General features: G+C 37.3%; 1 protein-coding gene across 4 annotated transcripts in view; it reads right to left on the bottom strand.

The window, feature by feature from the left end:
- The window catches only part of HIBCH (3-hydroxyisobutyryl-CoA hydrolase), a 94053-nt gene that overhangs the window by 35397 nt on the left and 42110 nt on the right, over positions 1-16546 (bottom strand). For all 4 annotated transcript variants that reach the window (XR_010322268.1, XM_010602723.3, XM_010602719.3 and 1 more), the window contains exon 7: positions 2093-2171. Coding sequence is in view for 3 of the 4 variants with exons in the window: in XM_010602723.3 (XP_010601025.1) it covers positions 2093-2171 (79 nt within the window). In the remaining variant the exon portion in view is untranslated. The remainder of the gene's footprint in view (positions 1-2092; positions 2172-16546) is intronic.

Raw genomic sequence — 16546 nt, 5'->3', positions numbered from 1 at the left:
TGGGAGGACTAAAAAATATTTAAAAGAAATAATGTGAAGTATTTTTCTAAACTTGGCAAAAACTATAAATCCACAGAATCAAGTAGCTCAAAAAACCTCAAGCATAAGAAACATGAAGAAATCTAAATCAAAGCACTTCAAATTGCTCAAAATCAGTCATAAATTGAAGGCATTAAGAGCTTCCAGAGAAAAAGACACTTACAGAGGAACAAAGATAAGGATGACAACAGATTTCTCATTGGAAACAATGAAAATAACAAACATGTTTTAAAAGAAACAGAAATTTAAAAACTCGTCCATCTAGCATCTATACCCATGTCTTAAATCAATGACTCAACTTCCACCTCAAGAAATTAGAGAAAGAAGAGAAAACGTAACCAAAAATAAGTAAAAGAAAGGAGATAATAAAGATTGGAGCAGAAATTAAAAAACAAATGAAATGAAAAAACACCACCAATCCAATACAAACTCAAGTAAATGAAGCCAGCATTAACGTGATACCAAAACAAAGCAAGGACATTATATGAAAATCACAGAACAATATCCTTCATGAACACCGATGTAAAAATTCTACATTAAATTTTAGCAAGTCAAATTCAACAACAGATAAAAAGAATTAATGCATCTTGTCAGAATGAGATTTATCCTAGCAATGCAGGGTTGGTTTAAGGTTGAAAAACTAATTAGATTAATTTACCATATAAACCAATTACAAAAGTAAAACAGCATATGATCATCTGAACAAATGCAGGAAAACATTTAACAAAATCCAAAATCCACTCCTAATAAAAACACTCAGCAAACTAGGAATAGAAGAGAACTTCTTCACCCTGATAACGTGCATCTATAAAAAAAATCTACATTTACTATAATACTGAATAGTGAAAGATTAAATGTTTTCCCTTAAGATCAGGAACAAGACAAGAATGTCTGTTCTCACCACTTCTACCAACACTGTATTGGAGGTTCTAGTCAGTACAATAATGCAAGAAAAAGTATTCAGATTTGAAAGGGAAAAGTAAAACTGATTTTATTTGCATATTTTATATGCAATATTAATATTTTATTTGCATATTTAATAGACATGATTGCCTATTTAGAAAATCCAATGGAATCTATTTAAAAAATCTATGAGAACTAATAAGTAAGCTTACCAAGTTTTCAGGATACAAGACCAATATACAAAAATCAACTTTATCTCTCTATATAGGTAATTAACAGAAACTGAATTTTTTAATTTAGAATAGTATCAAAAAATATAAAATACTTAAGGATAAACCTAACAAAAGAATGCATGACCTATACACTGAACACCTTAAAACTTTGCTGAGAGAAATTTAAAAAGGGCTAAGTGGAGAGATACACCTTGCTCATGGGTCTGAAGACTGATTATTAGAATGTCAATTGTCTCCAAACTGAGCTATAAGATTCTAGGCAATCCCAAACAAAATCCCACCACGCTTTTTTGTTGTTGCTAAAACTGACAAACTTATTGTAAAATTAATATGGAAATGCAAAGAACCTATATAGCCTAAACAACTTTGGAGGAAAAAACACACACACAAAGTCGGACTACTAAAACTGATTTCAAGACTTACTATATAAAGCTATAGTAATCAAGACCGTGTGGCATTGGCATCAAGATCAGCACAGACAACTGACAAATGTGCCAAGGCAATCAGTGGGGAAATGACAGCTTTTCAAAAAATGGTGCTGAAACAATTATATACCCATATACAAAATAATAAACGTTAATCTATACTTTTGATCCACACCTCACTCCATATACAAAAATTAACTCAAAATGCATCAGATACAATTTAAGAATATTTTCACCCAATAACCTTTTATCTAAAATTAACTGCACTGTGTTAGTGTCTCCAGTTAAATGTTATTTTGTGATTTCAGATACAATTACTGAGCTAATAAAACTTCTAGGTATCTTCCTAGTTTCTTTTTAAAAAACCTTATTGTATCTCAAAACAAGATTCCATCAATTCCTTCAGTAACAGGATGTAATATAAAGTGTATCAAAAGAAGATTCTAAAAATATAATTATCTATCTATATATATATATATTTTTTTTTTTTACCAATTGCTGTTTCTGGCATTGCAAAGACAGTCTTTTCAGTAGCCACTCGGAACTGTCCATGAACTGAGAGACCAACTCCCTAGGGAAATAAGGCAGACATTTTGGTTTAAAAATACTGCAAAAAATAAAAACAAACAAATTTACATACAAACATTATAAAGCAAGTTAATTATCCTTATATCCAACAGAAATCTGACTCAGGGGATAGGTTAGAGGGAAAGCCTAACCCACACAAATTTCCAAAGAATTTTTTTGGGAAAAAAAAAAAAACCTGGGTATACCTGATAAAAAAATAGCTGGAATGAATAGCTTTGTTCTAGCTAAGATGTTTTCAGTAAGTTTCTTGTGTTACACTTCATGTCCTATTTTCCCAATTCACTCTTATTCTAAAACAGACGTAGCATTATAGTATACTGACTCTTCCCAGAAACACTGAGTACTGCTTGTTACCGGAAACGATAATCAAAAAAGCATAACCAAGTTATTGTAGCAAACTGCAGTTGTTTTGAACAGAATAGTAACAGATTTTATTTATTATTCACACATTTCATCAATATCATTTTTCTCAAATGTCACATTTAATGGGACAATGATATAACTCCTAAAAGTTGGACAACTCCTAAAGGTTCCACAAAGTTCAGAAGATTCGGTTCAAAGTCTCTCTCTGACTTGTTGAATGTCACTGAAAAGGGCAAACATAAACAGTCATCTTTTGAATACCAAAGACATACTTGAATACACTGAAATAAGAGGTATGCACGTGATAAAAAAGTATCTACTTTTACAAGAGTGCTCACACTATTGTATACATTTCCTATGTTATGCTCTTTTCACCTTATTCAGAGCTTCTATTTGATCTTTTTAATCCTTCTCATTCTCAACCCTTTTTTAAAAAGCAGTATACTCTATCTTTGAGATCATAGAGCTAAATGAATACAACATGTATTTGGAACAATGTCTGACACTTAAGATTCTGTAAGTGTTGGCTAAATAGAAAGGGTCTCATTTCTACCTCGGTCTATCTAAATTCTTCATTAAAATTTCCTCAACTCTTTTAAGTGTTCAACATGTTCTCTGGCCCCAGTGGAATTTAACTAGTAATCAAAGATAGAAAGGTAACTAGAAAATGCCGTATGTTTGGAATTTTAGCAGTATATGAAATCTATGAGCATAAAATTGTACATAACACTGAAGTTGAAATTCTTAAGACTTTTAAACCTTTGATTAAGAAAATAATCAAACACATGTAATTTCCTATAAAGTTTATGTACTGTACACTAAGTTTAAATTTTAAAAGACTATGTAAATAAACACGGAAACAAATAAAATTCTTTAGTCACTACCAACATCCTTTAGTGTCAACATTTATTAATTAAATTCACAATGTTAGATTTGCCTGTACTGTCTGTATAGGGGAAACCCTGGTGGCATAGTGGTTAAGTGCTACGTCTGTTAACCAAAAAGTCAGCAGTTCAAATCCACCAGGCGCTGCTTGGAAACTCTATGAAGTAATTCTACTCCGTTGTATAGGGTTGCTATGAGTCGGAATCAGCTTGATGGCAATGGATTTAGAGTTTTTTTGGTTCTCTGTATAAGCAAATATGATTATTTGTATTATAAATATTCTACTGGGACACAACTGACAATATTTACCCAGATTAGACTGCACACACTTCAACAGTATATAAAAATCATACAATTTCTCACAAAAATAAAGCATTACTAAGTTATATTAATAACTCCTATAAATATTTGTATGAGAAATTAACCTGAGCTGTAAACTTTCACCTAAAGTGCAATAAAAAATAAAAAAATCCCTTGTATTATTTTTAAGAGCCCTTGGCCCATAATCTCTCCTCCACTTTCAGTTTATCACATTGTAAGTGATAACTTACTAGTGTTCAAGAATGTCTCACTAAGAACTTTGAAAGAGAAGGTTGGACCAGATTAGCAGTTTTTCAGACTATGTTCTCTTGAGCCAAGGGCTCCAAAGAGCTGCCTCAGTCTGGGGCTGCCCAGCAGGTAGGTAGATCTCAAGATTCACTGACCGTATTTTATCAGAACTCCTCTGGTTATGCCTGCCATACCTTTTTAAAATTAACTGTGAATTCCACAAATAACACATGTTATTATTGTTATTTCTTCCTTAAATGTTTGAAAGAATTCAAAAGTATAGTCACCCGGACCTGGAGTTTTCTTTGTGGGAAGGTTGTTTTTTTTTTTTTTTTTTTTTGATAGATTAAACTTTCATATATTTATTATGGATTCAATTTTATTAATAGCTATAGAATGATTTTCCTTCTGTCAGTTCTGATAAATTATAGGAAATTGTCCATTTCATCTGTGTATGAAATCTATGAGCATAAAGTTGTATATAACACCTTCTTATAACTTTTTAATGGCTATGAGATCTGTAGAAATTTTTTTTGTTATTTCTAAATTTCTAACTTCTTTTTTGCTTTTATCTTTATCATTCTAAGCATTTTATAAACTGATTTTTGACTTTGCAGATCTTCTCTACTGTGTATTCTATATTTCATTTATTTCTACTCTAATCATTCCATTGTGATATCACACTAGGTGTACTGTTTAAATTCCAAACATATGCTATTTTCTAGTTACTTTCTATCTTTGATTACTAGCTGAATTCTACGTGGGCCAGAAAACATATTCTGTAAGATTAATTCTTTGAGGCCAATGTGTTGAGACTAATTCTATGGCCAATTTTGGTGAATGTTCCATGTACATATGAAATGAACATGAGTTCTACAGTTTGTGAGTTGAGTTTAATTGGGTCAAGTTTATTAAACAATGTTCAAATCATGTGTGTATGGCTGTTTTACCCGTTACTCAAAGAGATCTGTTCAAATCTTCTCCCGTGATTGTGGTATTGTCTATTTTTCCTTTTAGGATTTTTCATTTTTTGTCAAGATAGAACATTTAAAATTGTTTGAAAATATCACAGCAGTAATTTCAGATATGCAAGAGGTTTGTTCCCACAGTTTTTCAGTTTCAGTACTAATGTCATATTGTATATGATGGCACACATTCAGTAATTCAGTTCAGCTTGCTATTCACCTATAAATTAAGTTTTAGACAAATACTTAAAAAGTATCTTCCTGTAGCTGATTATAGTCAACAAAATGCTTTTTAGAGCCCGACTCCAGTGAAAAGCTGAACAGAGCTCTCAGCAGACTGAGCTAAAATCTAGCTACTAGGGAAACAAAAATTGGGATTTACAGCTTGCCAAGTACGGGCTTTGGTTTGAGTCTTTAAAGGCCACATCCTAGGAGTTGGGGTGGCCAGTATTGAGACCCTCCCTCAGTCCAGCTGAAGCCCAGCTCTGAATCCTCCCATTCCCGACTGGCTTAAGGTGATCCGGGATTGCTAGTACCTTTAGTCTAAACCCTGGTGGCGTAGTGGTTAAGTGCTACGGCTGCTAACCAGAGGGTCGGTAGTTCGAATCCACCAGGCGCTCCTTGGAAACTCTTTGGGGCAGTTCTACTCTGTCCTGTAGGGCCGCTATGAGTCGGAATTGACTCGATGGCACTGGGTTTGGTTTCTTTTTTTGTTAGTCTAAACACCCAGAAGCAAAGGTACATCTTCCTTCGAGTAAAATAACATCATCCTAGGGCTCAAATAATCTCTACATTTTTAATACTCAATTAGAAATAACTCAGAAACAATCAGCATTCAATCAGAAATAATCAAACACAGGAGAAAAGAACACATAACTAAAACCAAAGCGAAACAATACACAATAGAAACAGATTCTCTGAGCATACAAAATTAGATTTGTTATATCTAAGAGTTTTATAATCACGAAATGTCCTATCTCAAAGCTTTCTGTCATAAAATTTACCTTATTTGAATCAAAATAATTACTATATACCAACTTGTTTTTAGTGTGATAGGATACATTTTTCTATCCTTTTTCATTTAACCCTTCAGTGTCTAATATAGTTGTCTCATAAGCACTCTGACATTCTTTGTTTTTGACTTGGGTTATTATTAAACAATCATCTTTGCATTACTGCGCTTACACTGTGCGATAAAGTAAAATGAATTTGATCCTTATTTATAATTTGCCACAAAGAACGCTTGTTGTGGATTGAATTGTGTCCCCCAAAAAATATGTGTCGACTTGGTTAGGCCATGAATCCCAGTATTGTGTTGTCGTCCTCCATTTCGTGATTGTAATTTTATGCTAAAGAGGATTATGGTGGGACTGTAATACAACCCTTACTCAGGTCACCTCCCTGATCCAGTGTAAAGGCAGCCTCCCTGGGGTGGGCCTGCACCACCTTTTTCTCTATCAAGAGATGAAAATGAAGCAAACAGAGAGTGGGGGAGCTCATACCACCAAGAAAGCAGCACCAGGAGCAGAGCACGCCCTTTGGACACGGGGTCCCTCGACCTGAGAAGCTCTTTCACCAGGGGAAGATTGAGGACAAAGACCTCCAGCCAGAGCTGACAGAGAGAGAAAGCCTTCCCCTGGAGCAAACACCCTGAATTTGGCCTTGTAACTTTTTTTTTTTTTTTAACCTACTAGATTGTGAGAAAATAAATTTCTCTTTGTTAAAGCCATCCACTTGTGGTATTTCTGTTATGGCAGCATTAGATGACAAAGACAATGCTAATACGAACAGCATAAATAACAGGTGAGCAAAAATGGAACAAGAATATAAAAAAACTAAGTCACTTATTTTTAAATTTGACATCTTAAAGGCAAAAAATAGGCAAACTAAGACTTTTTTTTTAATTAAGGGATGTAGCCAGACGAGTTTTCAGGCTTTTCAATAGGGGGAAATAGCTGGCATAGGTTTACTTAAGGCTTTTAAAGATCTAATTATAATTACTTTAAGGACAAATCATTCAAAAATGCAAATATGCTTATCAGTAACTAGAAATAAATGTTTACTTCTTTGTTTCCAGATAATATTAGTATTCTAAAAAAAAAAAGCAGCAACTTGTTAACTAAAAAACTGGTATTTTTTTTTTATAAGGATATTTAAAATTAATTTATAATATAGTCGACACTCTATGATGTATATTAATGGTAAGATAAAGCAGAAGAGATATAACATATATGAATTCTCCAACACACACAAACACAGATACACGTGAAACAATTCAGCTTGAAAATTCAGCTTGAAAAAGAAATGCTCCAAAGTAAGCGGAGCAGACAACTACAGTTACGAAAACAATAAACTCAGAAAGTCATGCGATGGGGTGATGGGACTTGGACAGGGTCATGAATTGAAATTTTAATTAGAGAATGAGTAAGCTTCTGCCCAGAATGAACACTGCATCACAGTTATCTGAGAATATGTGAGAGTCTTCTCTTACCATTATTCAGGATTAGAAATAGTGCTTTGAAATAGCACATTTTTATTAGAAATTTAAATAGATTTTTCATCATACATTAGTTCACTACGGTATAAAAGTACTGTAACTATAAACCAAGTTGCATGGTGTATCTCTGGGACCACACGAATCAGATTAGCAATCAAACCAGCAGTCTCCACAGTAAAAACAAAGACTTTTCATTATGCTTCCCACAGTGTATTAATACATTAACAGGCTATTCGCTTCACACATATTCATGTGTGAATAATAGATAATATACTTTTTTTTATATATAATGTAAGAATTCCTATTCACAGTGTAACTGAGCTAAGCACTTTTCTCCTTTCTAGTTGCTTATATATTCATTCGCACAATCTTACCTCCCAACACAGAAAAAAACTACACATGAGCCTATGTGACTTCTGCACTCTTCCAGCACCATTCCTCCATTTACCAACTGCATAGGACCTAATTCATGTTACAGAAGCACACACTATAGAGCCTACTGTACCCACAGGAGTCCCAAAGTTACACTTCTTGCCTAGGTAGCAACCTGAGTCTCAGACCTGCATAACCAATTTCAGACAAAATACTCCCATACAGATAGCCCATGGGCATCGAACATTTAACATGTCCAAAATTAGACTCATCTCCCTTTTCCCTCCCTACTCAATCCCCCAAGTACTCTTCCTCCTAAATTTTAGAAAACAAGGCCACTGTTCACTCTACTGCCCAGTCTAAAAATCTGAAAATCCATCTTTGCCTCCTCTCTTACATTCTATCCGTCATCAAATCTCACCAAGTCTATCTCCTAAATCGCCCTCTTAAATCCATCTAATTTTCTAATTCCCACTTGTTGTCGTTAGCTGTTGTCGGCTTGGCCCATGGTTCATGGCAACTCCATACACAAAAAGTTCGGACCACTGTGATCCACAGGGTTTTCACTGGCTGATTTTTTGACAGTAGATCGCCAGGCCTTTTTCCTTATCTGTCTTAGTCTGGAACTGACATTGAAACTCGTTCAGCAACACACACGTCTTCACTAACAGATGGGTGGTGCCTGTGCATGAGGTACACTGGCCGGGAATCAAACCTGGGTCTCCAACATGGAAGGCAAGAATTCTGCCACGGAACCACCATTGCCCTCTTAATTCGCACTGCCCTAGTTCAAGTCACCATTATCTAGCACCTTGATCTCTACAATACCTGGTTGCCATGAATTGGAATCGATTTGATGGCAATTGGTTTGGTGTTTTTTTTTTTTTTTCCTTTAAATCTCCCTACCTCCAGTCCTATCCCCCACCCCACCCCCAATCTATCCTTCCCAGGGAGAAGTTATTTTTCTAAAATGTAGATATGTTTAAATCATTTCCCTGCTAAAAACACTTAAACAGTTCTCCAGAAACCCTGGTGGTGTAGTGGTTAAGTGCTATGGCTGTTAACCAAAAGGTCGGCAGTTCAAATCGGCCAGGCACTCCTTGGAAACTCTACGGGGCAGTTCTACTCCTTCCTATAGGGTCACTATGAGTCGTAATCGTCTCAATGGCAGTGGGTTATAGATCTTGGAATAAACTACGTAACATGTCCAATATAAGAGGAGTGATCTGGCTTCCTGCTTACTACTTTGGCCTCAAAATCTACCACTCTCTCCTTCGTACTCCAAAATTTAGGCACGCTGAACTTCCCCCGTATATACATTCTCTCTCAGATGTCATTTTCACGTATGTTATTTCTTCTCATTAGTACAATGTTCCTTCCACACTGCATCAACCCCTTTACACTCTTGCACCCATATCCCATTTCTTCACTCCCCAGAAACTACTTGTTTTTCCCCTGGCTAATTACTCCCTTAAGACCAGTTTACATGTAACTTCCTCCAGGATGCTTTCCCTTCACCACCTCATCAATAAGCTACCCAAGAATACACACATGGTTAAACATGGTAACACTGTTTTACGCTTTTTCAGACCACTCTGTACTTGCCTCTCTAGACCGTAAGCTCATGAGGAAAGAGAACATGTCTGCCTGGTTCACTATTTTATCCCCAGGGCCTAACCTGTATCTAGTACATAGTAGGCATAAGTTTTGCTGGCTGAGTACAATAGTTGAGAATAACTTAAATTAAAAAAAAAAAATGGGTAAAATTATAATGAACCTCTAGTTAGTGTCCAACCTTTTATAGCCTTAGGGGAATGAAATTTTATGGGAAAAAGAAGTTTCCCCTCCCCCTTTCTTCTCTGTCAAACGGTCTGCTGCCTCACCAGGGAACAGAGTCCTCTAGGCCACAAATCATTCAGCCCAACATGGTGGGGATGGAATGGAGACAGGGTGAAAAATGTACAGGGGGGGGAGGTACCTAGAACCTAGTGTCCTTTCACAGTTAAAAACAAACGAGCAAAATGAACAAACAAAAAAATCTGACCCAGTATGACCAAAAGGAAATGGCCAAGGGAGAAAGAAAGGGGCTCCCTGTAGATTTGAGAATCTACAAGCCTGTTAAAGTTGCCAAGTGTATTAGTCATCTAGTGCTGCTATAAAGGAAATACCACAGCGGATAGCTTTAACAAAGAGAAATTTATTTCCTCACAGTAAAGTAGGCTAAAGTCCAGATTCAGGGTGTCAGCTCCGGGGAAAGGCTTTCCCTCTCTGTTGGCCTTCTCATCAATCTTCGCCCGGAGTAGGAGCTTCTCAGGCACAGGGACCCTGGGTCCAAAGGACACACTCTGCTCCTAGAACTGCTTTCTAGGTGGTGTGAGGTCTCCCTGCTGGCTTCTCTCTTTTATATCTCAAAAGAGACTGCCTTAAAACACAGTCTAATCTTGTAGATTGAGTCCTGCCTCACTAACACAACTGCTGCCCATCCCCCCTCATTAACATCACAGAGACAGGATTTACAACATATAGGAAAATCACAGAATACCAGGAATCATGGCCCAGCCAAATTGATATACATATTTTTCGGGGGACATGGCACTGGGTTTTTTGGTTTTTAATTCAATTATATTCCACCCTCTGGCCCCCAAAAAATCACATCCTTGCAACATACAAAACATATTCACCCCATTACATCATAGCAAAAGTCTTGAACTCCAAGTCCGAAATCCAAAAATTCCTCTTCATCTGTGACACCTAGAATACAAGTTATCTACTTCCTAAGGTACAATGGCAGAACAGGCACAAGCCAGACATTCCCATTACAAAGAGGCGATGCCAGAGGAAAACAGATAACAGACACCAAGCAAGTCAGGAGAACACATTACATTAGCCCTCAAGGCTTTGAAAATAATCCTCTGTTCTCTAAGACGATTTATACAATGGCCCTACTCTCCAGCCTCTAAGTACCAGCCACGCTGTCCAGATTCTGAGTGGAGGCCCCTCGGCCCTGGTCTTCAGCTTCGCCTTCTAGGCTTTCTGGGACTGAGACTCTGCTCCCTGTGCTTTGGGCACGCCATTCTCCTAGTCCATCTGAGTGGCAATTCTACCCTTAGGAACACCCAGAGGCCATGGCTCCACCTTTGAAAGCCCTAAGGTCATGACCATACTTTTTGAGACTGAAGCAGCTCGGCTTGTCTCTTCAGCTTCAGCTTCCACGTTTCTTGGCCTCTTGGCACCTCAGGTCTCACGCCTGATTCTTCCCTGCTGGGGCAAGTGTTCCAAAATTCTGTAGCTCCAACAATAAGCACCCAGAGGCACCTCACTCCAGCAAGAAGCCTCCTGCACACAGGCACTCAGCTCTCTCAGCTCCAGCACTGTCTCACACTGGTCTCCTGGTTCTGCTGCTGCTGTCATCTCTCTGCCACTGCAGGTTCTCTGCTGCTGCTAGTCCTCTGTTGCTGCCGCTCCTCTATCCATTCACAGTTCAAAACTGCTTCCACATTTTAGGTATCTGTTAGAGCTGCACCCTGCTCCTGGTACCAAGTTCTGTCTTAGTTATCCAGTGCTGCTATAACAGAAATACCACAGGTGGATGGCTTTAACAAAGAGAAATTTATTTCCTCACAGTAAAGTAGGCTAAAAGTCCAAATACAGGGTATCGGCTCCAGTGGAAGGCTTCCTCTCTCCCCTTCTTATCAGTCTTCTCTGAGCAGGGACCCTGGGTCCAAAGGACACACTCTGCTCCCGGAACTGCTTTCTTGGTGGTATGAGGTCCCCCTGTCTCTCTGCTGGCTTCTCTTTTATATCTCAAAAGAGATTGCCTCAAAACACACTCTAATCTTGTAGATTGAGTCCTGCCTCACTAACACAACTGCTGCCCATCCCCCCTCATTAACATCATAGAGGCAGGATTTACAACATATAGGAAAACCACATAATACCAGGAATCTTGGCCCAGCCAATCTGACACACACATTTTTGGGGGGGACATAATTCAATCCATGACACCAAGAATTTCTATACTCTTAGAAAGTTACAGTCCTAGTTTCCGGAATGCAATAGCTCAAAATGGGGAGGGGAGAAAAGGGCAGTAAAGTCAAGTTCCTGGTAAAGAAATAGAAAAACCAGTTGCTATGGAGTAGATTCCAACTCAAAGAGACGCCATGTATGTCAGAGTAGAACTGGGCTCCATAGGGCTTACAATGGCTGGTTTTTCAGAAGTAGATGGCCAGGCCTTTTTTCTGAGGCACCTCTGGGTGGATTCAAACCTCCAACTTTTCAGTTAGCATCCTAGCGCATTAACCGTTTGCACTACCCAGAGACTCCAAAGAAATGGAAGCACTCCCCAGTTTTGTATTTATGTATCACTGGGCTAAGGTGGGGGGGAGGCAGGGAAAGGTGGGAATAAAGGGTTCTATTCACTTTGGTAGCCAAGGGGTGAGATAGAGTTACACAGACCACCTGAATCAAACTGCCAAGCAGCATATGAAGAGATATTAAGAGGTAATTCATTGAATCTTACCTGTAAAAGAGGCTCATGAAGAAACTGAACCTAAAAAGTTACTATGAGAAATTTTACAACTGAAAGCAATCCTAACTCTCCCTTACTAAGCAGAAGAAAATCTGACAGAGAATCCCAGCAAAAGAAAAAAAAAAAAAAGCCAAACCTACCCTGCTCTATCTAGAAAAAAGATGGTCACACATGGAAAAAGTTCAATAGTAATCCTAGACAAACAAAAATGAACGTCTATAAGCACACATTCTCTATACTGACAAATCCAAGGAAAGTTCTCCTCTATTTTTCCTTTAACTGCTCCAGTTGTTACTTATACCGTTCAATCTTACTCCTTTTCTGAGAATTATTTCTGTCTTGATACATCTTATTACTTTCTCTGTGAGACAACTTTACCAGCCGATACAGTCCTTTTATTGCTACTTCCCAGTGAAATTGCACTCCAGTTGCCTTCTTTAGTCTCCATTTGGTCTTCCTTTACTTTTTCACATTCATTTCAATTCTGGCTTTATCATAATTGAGGCTGCTTTCACCCTAAACCCCCAAAAGACAAATAAGTCTCACAAAACTCAACTTGTGTGTGCGTCTTATATTCATGTACCTGAAATCAACTTGCCTTGATCTAGAGGGATAGACTTAGCAATAAGAATGTCTATCAGCAGAAGTTCTTATTCACTGGACAAAAAGTTGGTTATTCTAAAAATGATGCTTTTTTTCTATACAGCTAAGCCACGAATTTAGTCCTTGAAGTTGAAGGGAACCTGACAAAACGTATGCGGGAACAAATATATGATCAATTTTCTAACCACAACCATTTCTTCCCTTTATGGCATGAATAAAGAATATTTGTTTGCGGGCAAATTGTAGCTTTTACAATGAAGTCTCAAGCACGGGCAAATGAATGGTGATCTGCAAATCTGAAATCTTTTCCAGGCTTTGTTAATGATTTTATATTTGATCTTTTCAAGACTTCTTCACTGGTTTTCTCATTTAAGAATGGCCTGGGGCCCATCTATCAGTGCGTTATACAATGAAGACACATCGAAGAGTTTTATAATGATTAAAAAACAAAAAATAAGAGGTTTAAATGATGGGGGGTGTGTACTAAAATAAGTTGAACTCAAAAATTTCTCTGCATTAGGGGACATCTAAGGCAACTGCCATAACAGTTTATTAACAAAATGTTTTGCATCCCATTTCGGTGAGTGGTGTCTAGGGTCTTAAAAGCTAACGAGCAGCCATCTAAGATGCATCAATTGGTCCCAACTTACCTGGAGCAAAGGATAATGAAGAACACCAAAGGCACAAGGAAAATATTAGCCCAAGAGACAGAAAGGGCCACATAAACTAGAGACTCCATCAGCCTGAGACCAGAAGAACTAGATAGTGCCTGGCTACCCCATGACCACCCTGACAGGGAACACAACAGACAGTCCCTGACAGGGCAGGAAAAAAGTGAGCGCAGAACTCAATTTCTAGTAAAAAGACCAGACTTAATGGTCTGCCTGACACTGGAAGGACCCCGGAAGACATGGCCCCTGGACTCTCTGTTAGCTCAAAATTAAAACCAGTCCAGAAGCCAACTCTTCAGACAAAGATTAGACTGGACTATAAGACATAAAATGATACTCGTGAGGAGTGTACTTCTTAGCTCAAGTAGATACATGAGACTAAATGGGCAGCTCCTGTTCAGAGGTGAGATGAGAAGGCAGAATTGGACAGGAGGTGGTTGAATGGACACGGGAAATACAGGGTAGAAAGAAGGAGTGTGCTGTCATATTATAGGGAGAGAAACTAGGGCCACATAACAAAGTATGTATAAATTTTTGTATGAGAAGCTAACTTGAACTGTGAACTTTCACTTAAAGCACAGTAAAAAAAAAAAAAAAGGGAAATAATTTTCTCTAAAATTCTTCAGTTTAGTTAATAAAATGCTTTTACTTCTTCTTTTATAAACTCTCAGGTCTCATTAAGTGACTGGATGCTGTTACAAAAAAACTAGCACTCTTATAATAAAAAGGGTTTCTTAAAATGTCATCTACTCAATTGTCACTAACAGCAGCAAAAACAGGATACCTTTTTAAAACTGTGGAAAGAAGTACCTATTATGTCTTACAGACTTTTGCAATATTAACAATGCAATCTTTGAAGACTGTTAATTCTTTTCGAATAAGAAAAAAAACACGCCTTAATGACATTAATCAGTGGCTGAACTTTATCTGAATCAGTAGCCCCCAACTGGTTTATGTCTTCCAATGAAGTTATCTGAATATCACATATGCTCATTGCTTCCATTCCATTTCAAATCCCACTTCTCTGTTCATTAGAACAGATCCTTTCAAAAATATGCTTTAAACTTTTAATCTTCCACTTATTGATCACAAAACTCTTTTGCTAGCAACATATTAAAGGATACAATACCTGGCACTAACTTTATTTCTACTGTAAAATGGAGAGACAGACTTCAAAGTTCTTTAAATCCAGTTCAGCTGGGGAGAGAAATGATGGTGGTACACTTAAGAATATTTCTCTGTTCTCTATTTGAAATTTTAATTTTGAAAACAAATTTATTTTTGTTTTAGTTTGAAAAATGTAACTTCAGATACTTAAAATAAAAGGTAAGGGAAATTAAATTTTTATTTTCAGATTGAACTGTTCTTACAAATCTCTAGTCATAAAAAAATTAATTTTCAGAAATACTGGAATGACATAATTTTGTTCAACTATGTGGAGAATCACTGCAACATTCGTTTTTATTGTACACCAAAACATCGAGTAAACACTGTCTTTGAAATCTGAAACATAATAGAATTTAGTCATCTCCTCTATAAAATTCTGTGCCACCCTTCATGCTGTATAACAAGACATAGTAAAACTGTTATTTTCCATGCTAGGAAAAAAATATTACTTTGTATAGCAAAAAAAAAAAAAAAAAATCAAGCTCCATGGCGCCATCTCTTGGACTGTTAGAGTTTTCTTGACAAGGAAATTACTATAAGAGGAGTGCCTATATGGTGCAAAGTTAACAAGCTCAGCTGCTAACTGAAAAGTTGGAGGCTAGAGTTCACCCAGAGGCAAACCTCAGGAGAAAGGCCTGGCAATCTACTTCCTAAAAAATCAGCTACTGAAAACCCTATGCAACACAATTAAACACTGACACACACGAGATCACTATGAGTCATAACTCTACAGCAACTGGTATCGTTACATGAAACAGTTTATTGATCAGAGTCATGATAAAGACAGATTAATTACTATCAGTACATCCTTCTTAAACCACACTTGCCCTGTTTTATTCTCATACTTCCATATCAGGACTAAAATATGTATATACGTTAAATAATTATGTGTTAATACTAAAATTCTACTATAAATTCTTAAAATAAACTTCTTTTGAATAACAAAAGGTAGGTTTTCAACACGTTATAGTAGTGGTTTTTCAAGTGCTGCCCCCAACAAGCATCATCATCACCTGGAAACCTGTTAGGAAAGCCACACCTCAGACTGACTAAAAACCAAAACCAAACCCATTTCTGTCGAGCCAGTTCAGACTCATAGTGACCCTGAGGCTGACTAAACCCTAGCAGACTGACTAAGCGGTGTTTTAACAAGCCCTCCACATGATTCTGGGAGCAGCAGTTGTTCAGTGGTAGAATTCTTCTCTTCCATATGGGAGAGGACAATGCTGGTTCAGTGGTAGAATTCTGCCTGCTTCCATGCAGTAGACCTTGGTTCAATTCCCAGCCAATGTACAGCCACCACCTGTCTGTCAACATAGGCTTGTGTGTTGCTATGATGCTGAACAAGTTTCAGCAGAGCTTCCAGACTAAGACTAGGAAGAAAGGCCTGGCAAACTATATCCAAAAATTATAAATCACAAGGATCCCATCCACAACCAATCGTGGGGATGGAGCAGGACCTGGCAGTATTACGTTCCTTGTGCGTGGGTTCCATGTGCAAGATCTATATGCAGAAATCAAAGAATATCTAAATAAATGGTGACACAGTCTACATTCCTGGATAGGAAAACTTAGTATTATTAAGGTATCAATTCTTCACAACTTGATCTAAGGATCCAGTGTAATCCCAACCAAAACCCTGGCAAGTTATTTTGTGTATTATCAACAAACTGGTTTTAATGTTTATATAAAACCCAAAACCCATTGCCGCTGAGTTAATTCTGACTCATAGCGGCCCTACAGGACAGAGAAGAATTG

The sequence above is a fragment of the Loxodonta africana genome, chromosome 6 (assembly GCF_030014295.1).
Source record: "Loxodonta africana isolate mLoxAfr1 chromosome 6, mLoxAfr1.hap2, whole genome shotgun sequence".
In the NCBI taxonomy this organism is placed as follows: Eukaryota; Metazoa; Chordata; class Mammalia; order Proboscidea; family Elephantidae; genus Loxodonta; species Loxodonta africana.
Note: the sequence above shows the minus strand (reverse complement) of the source record. Positions and strands in the feature narration are given on the sequence as shown.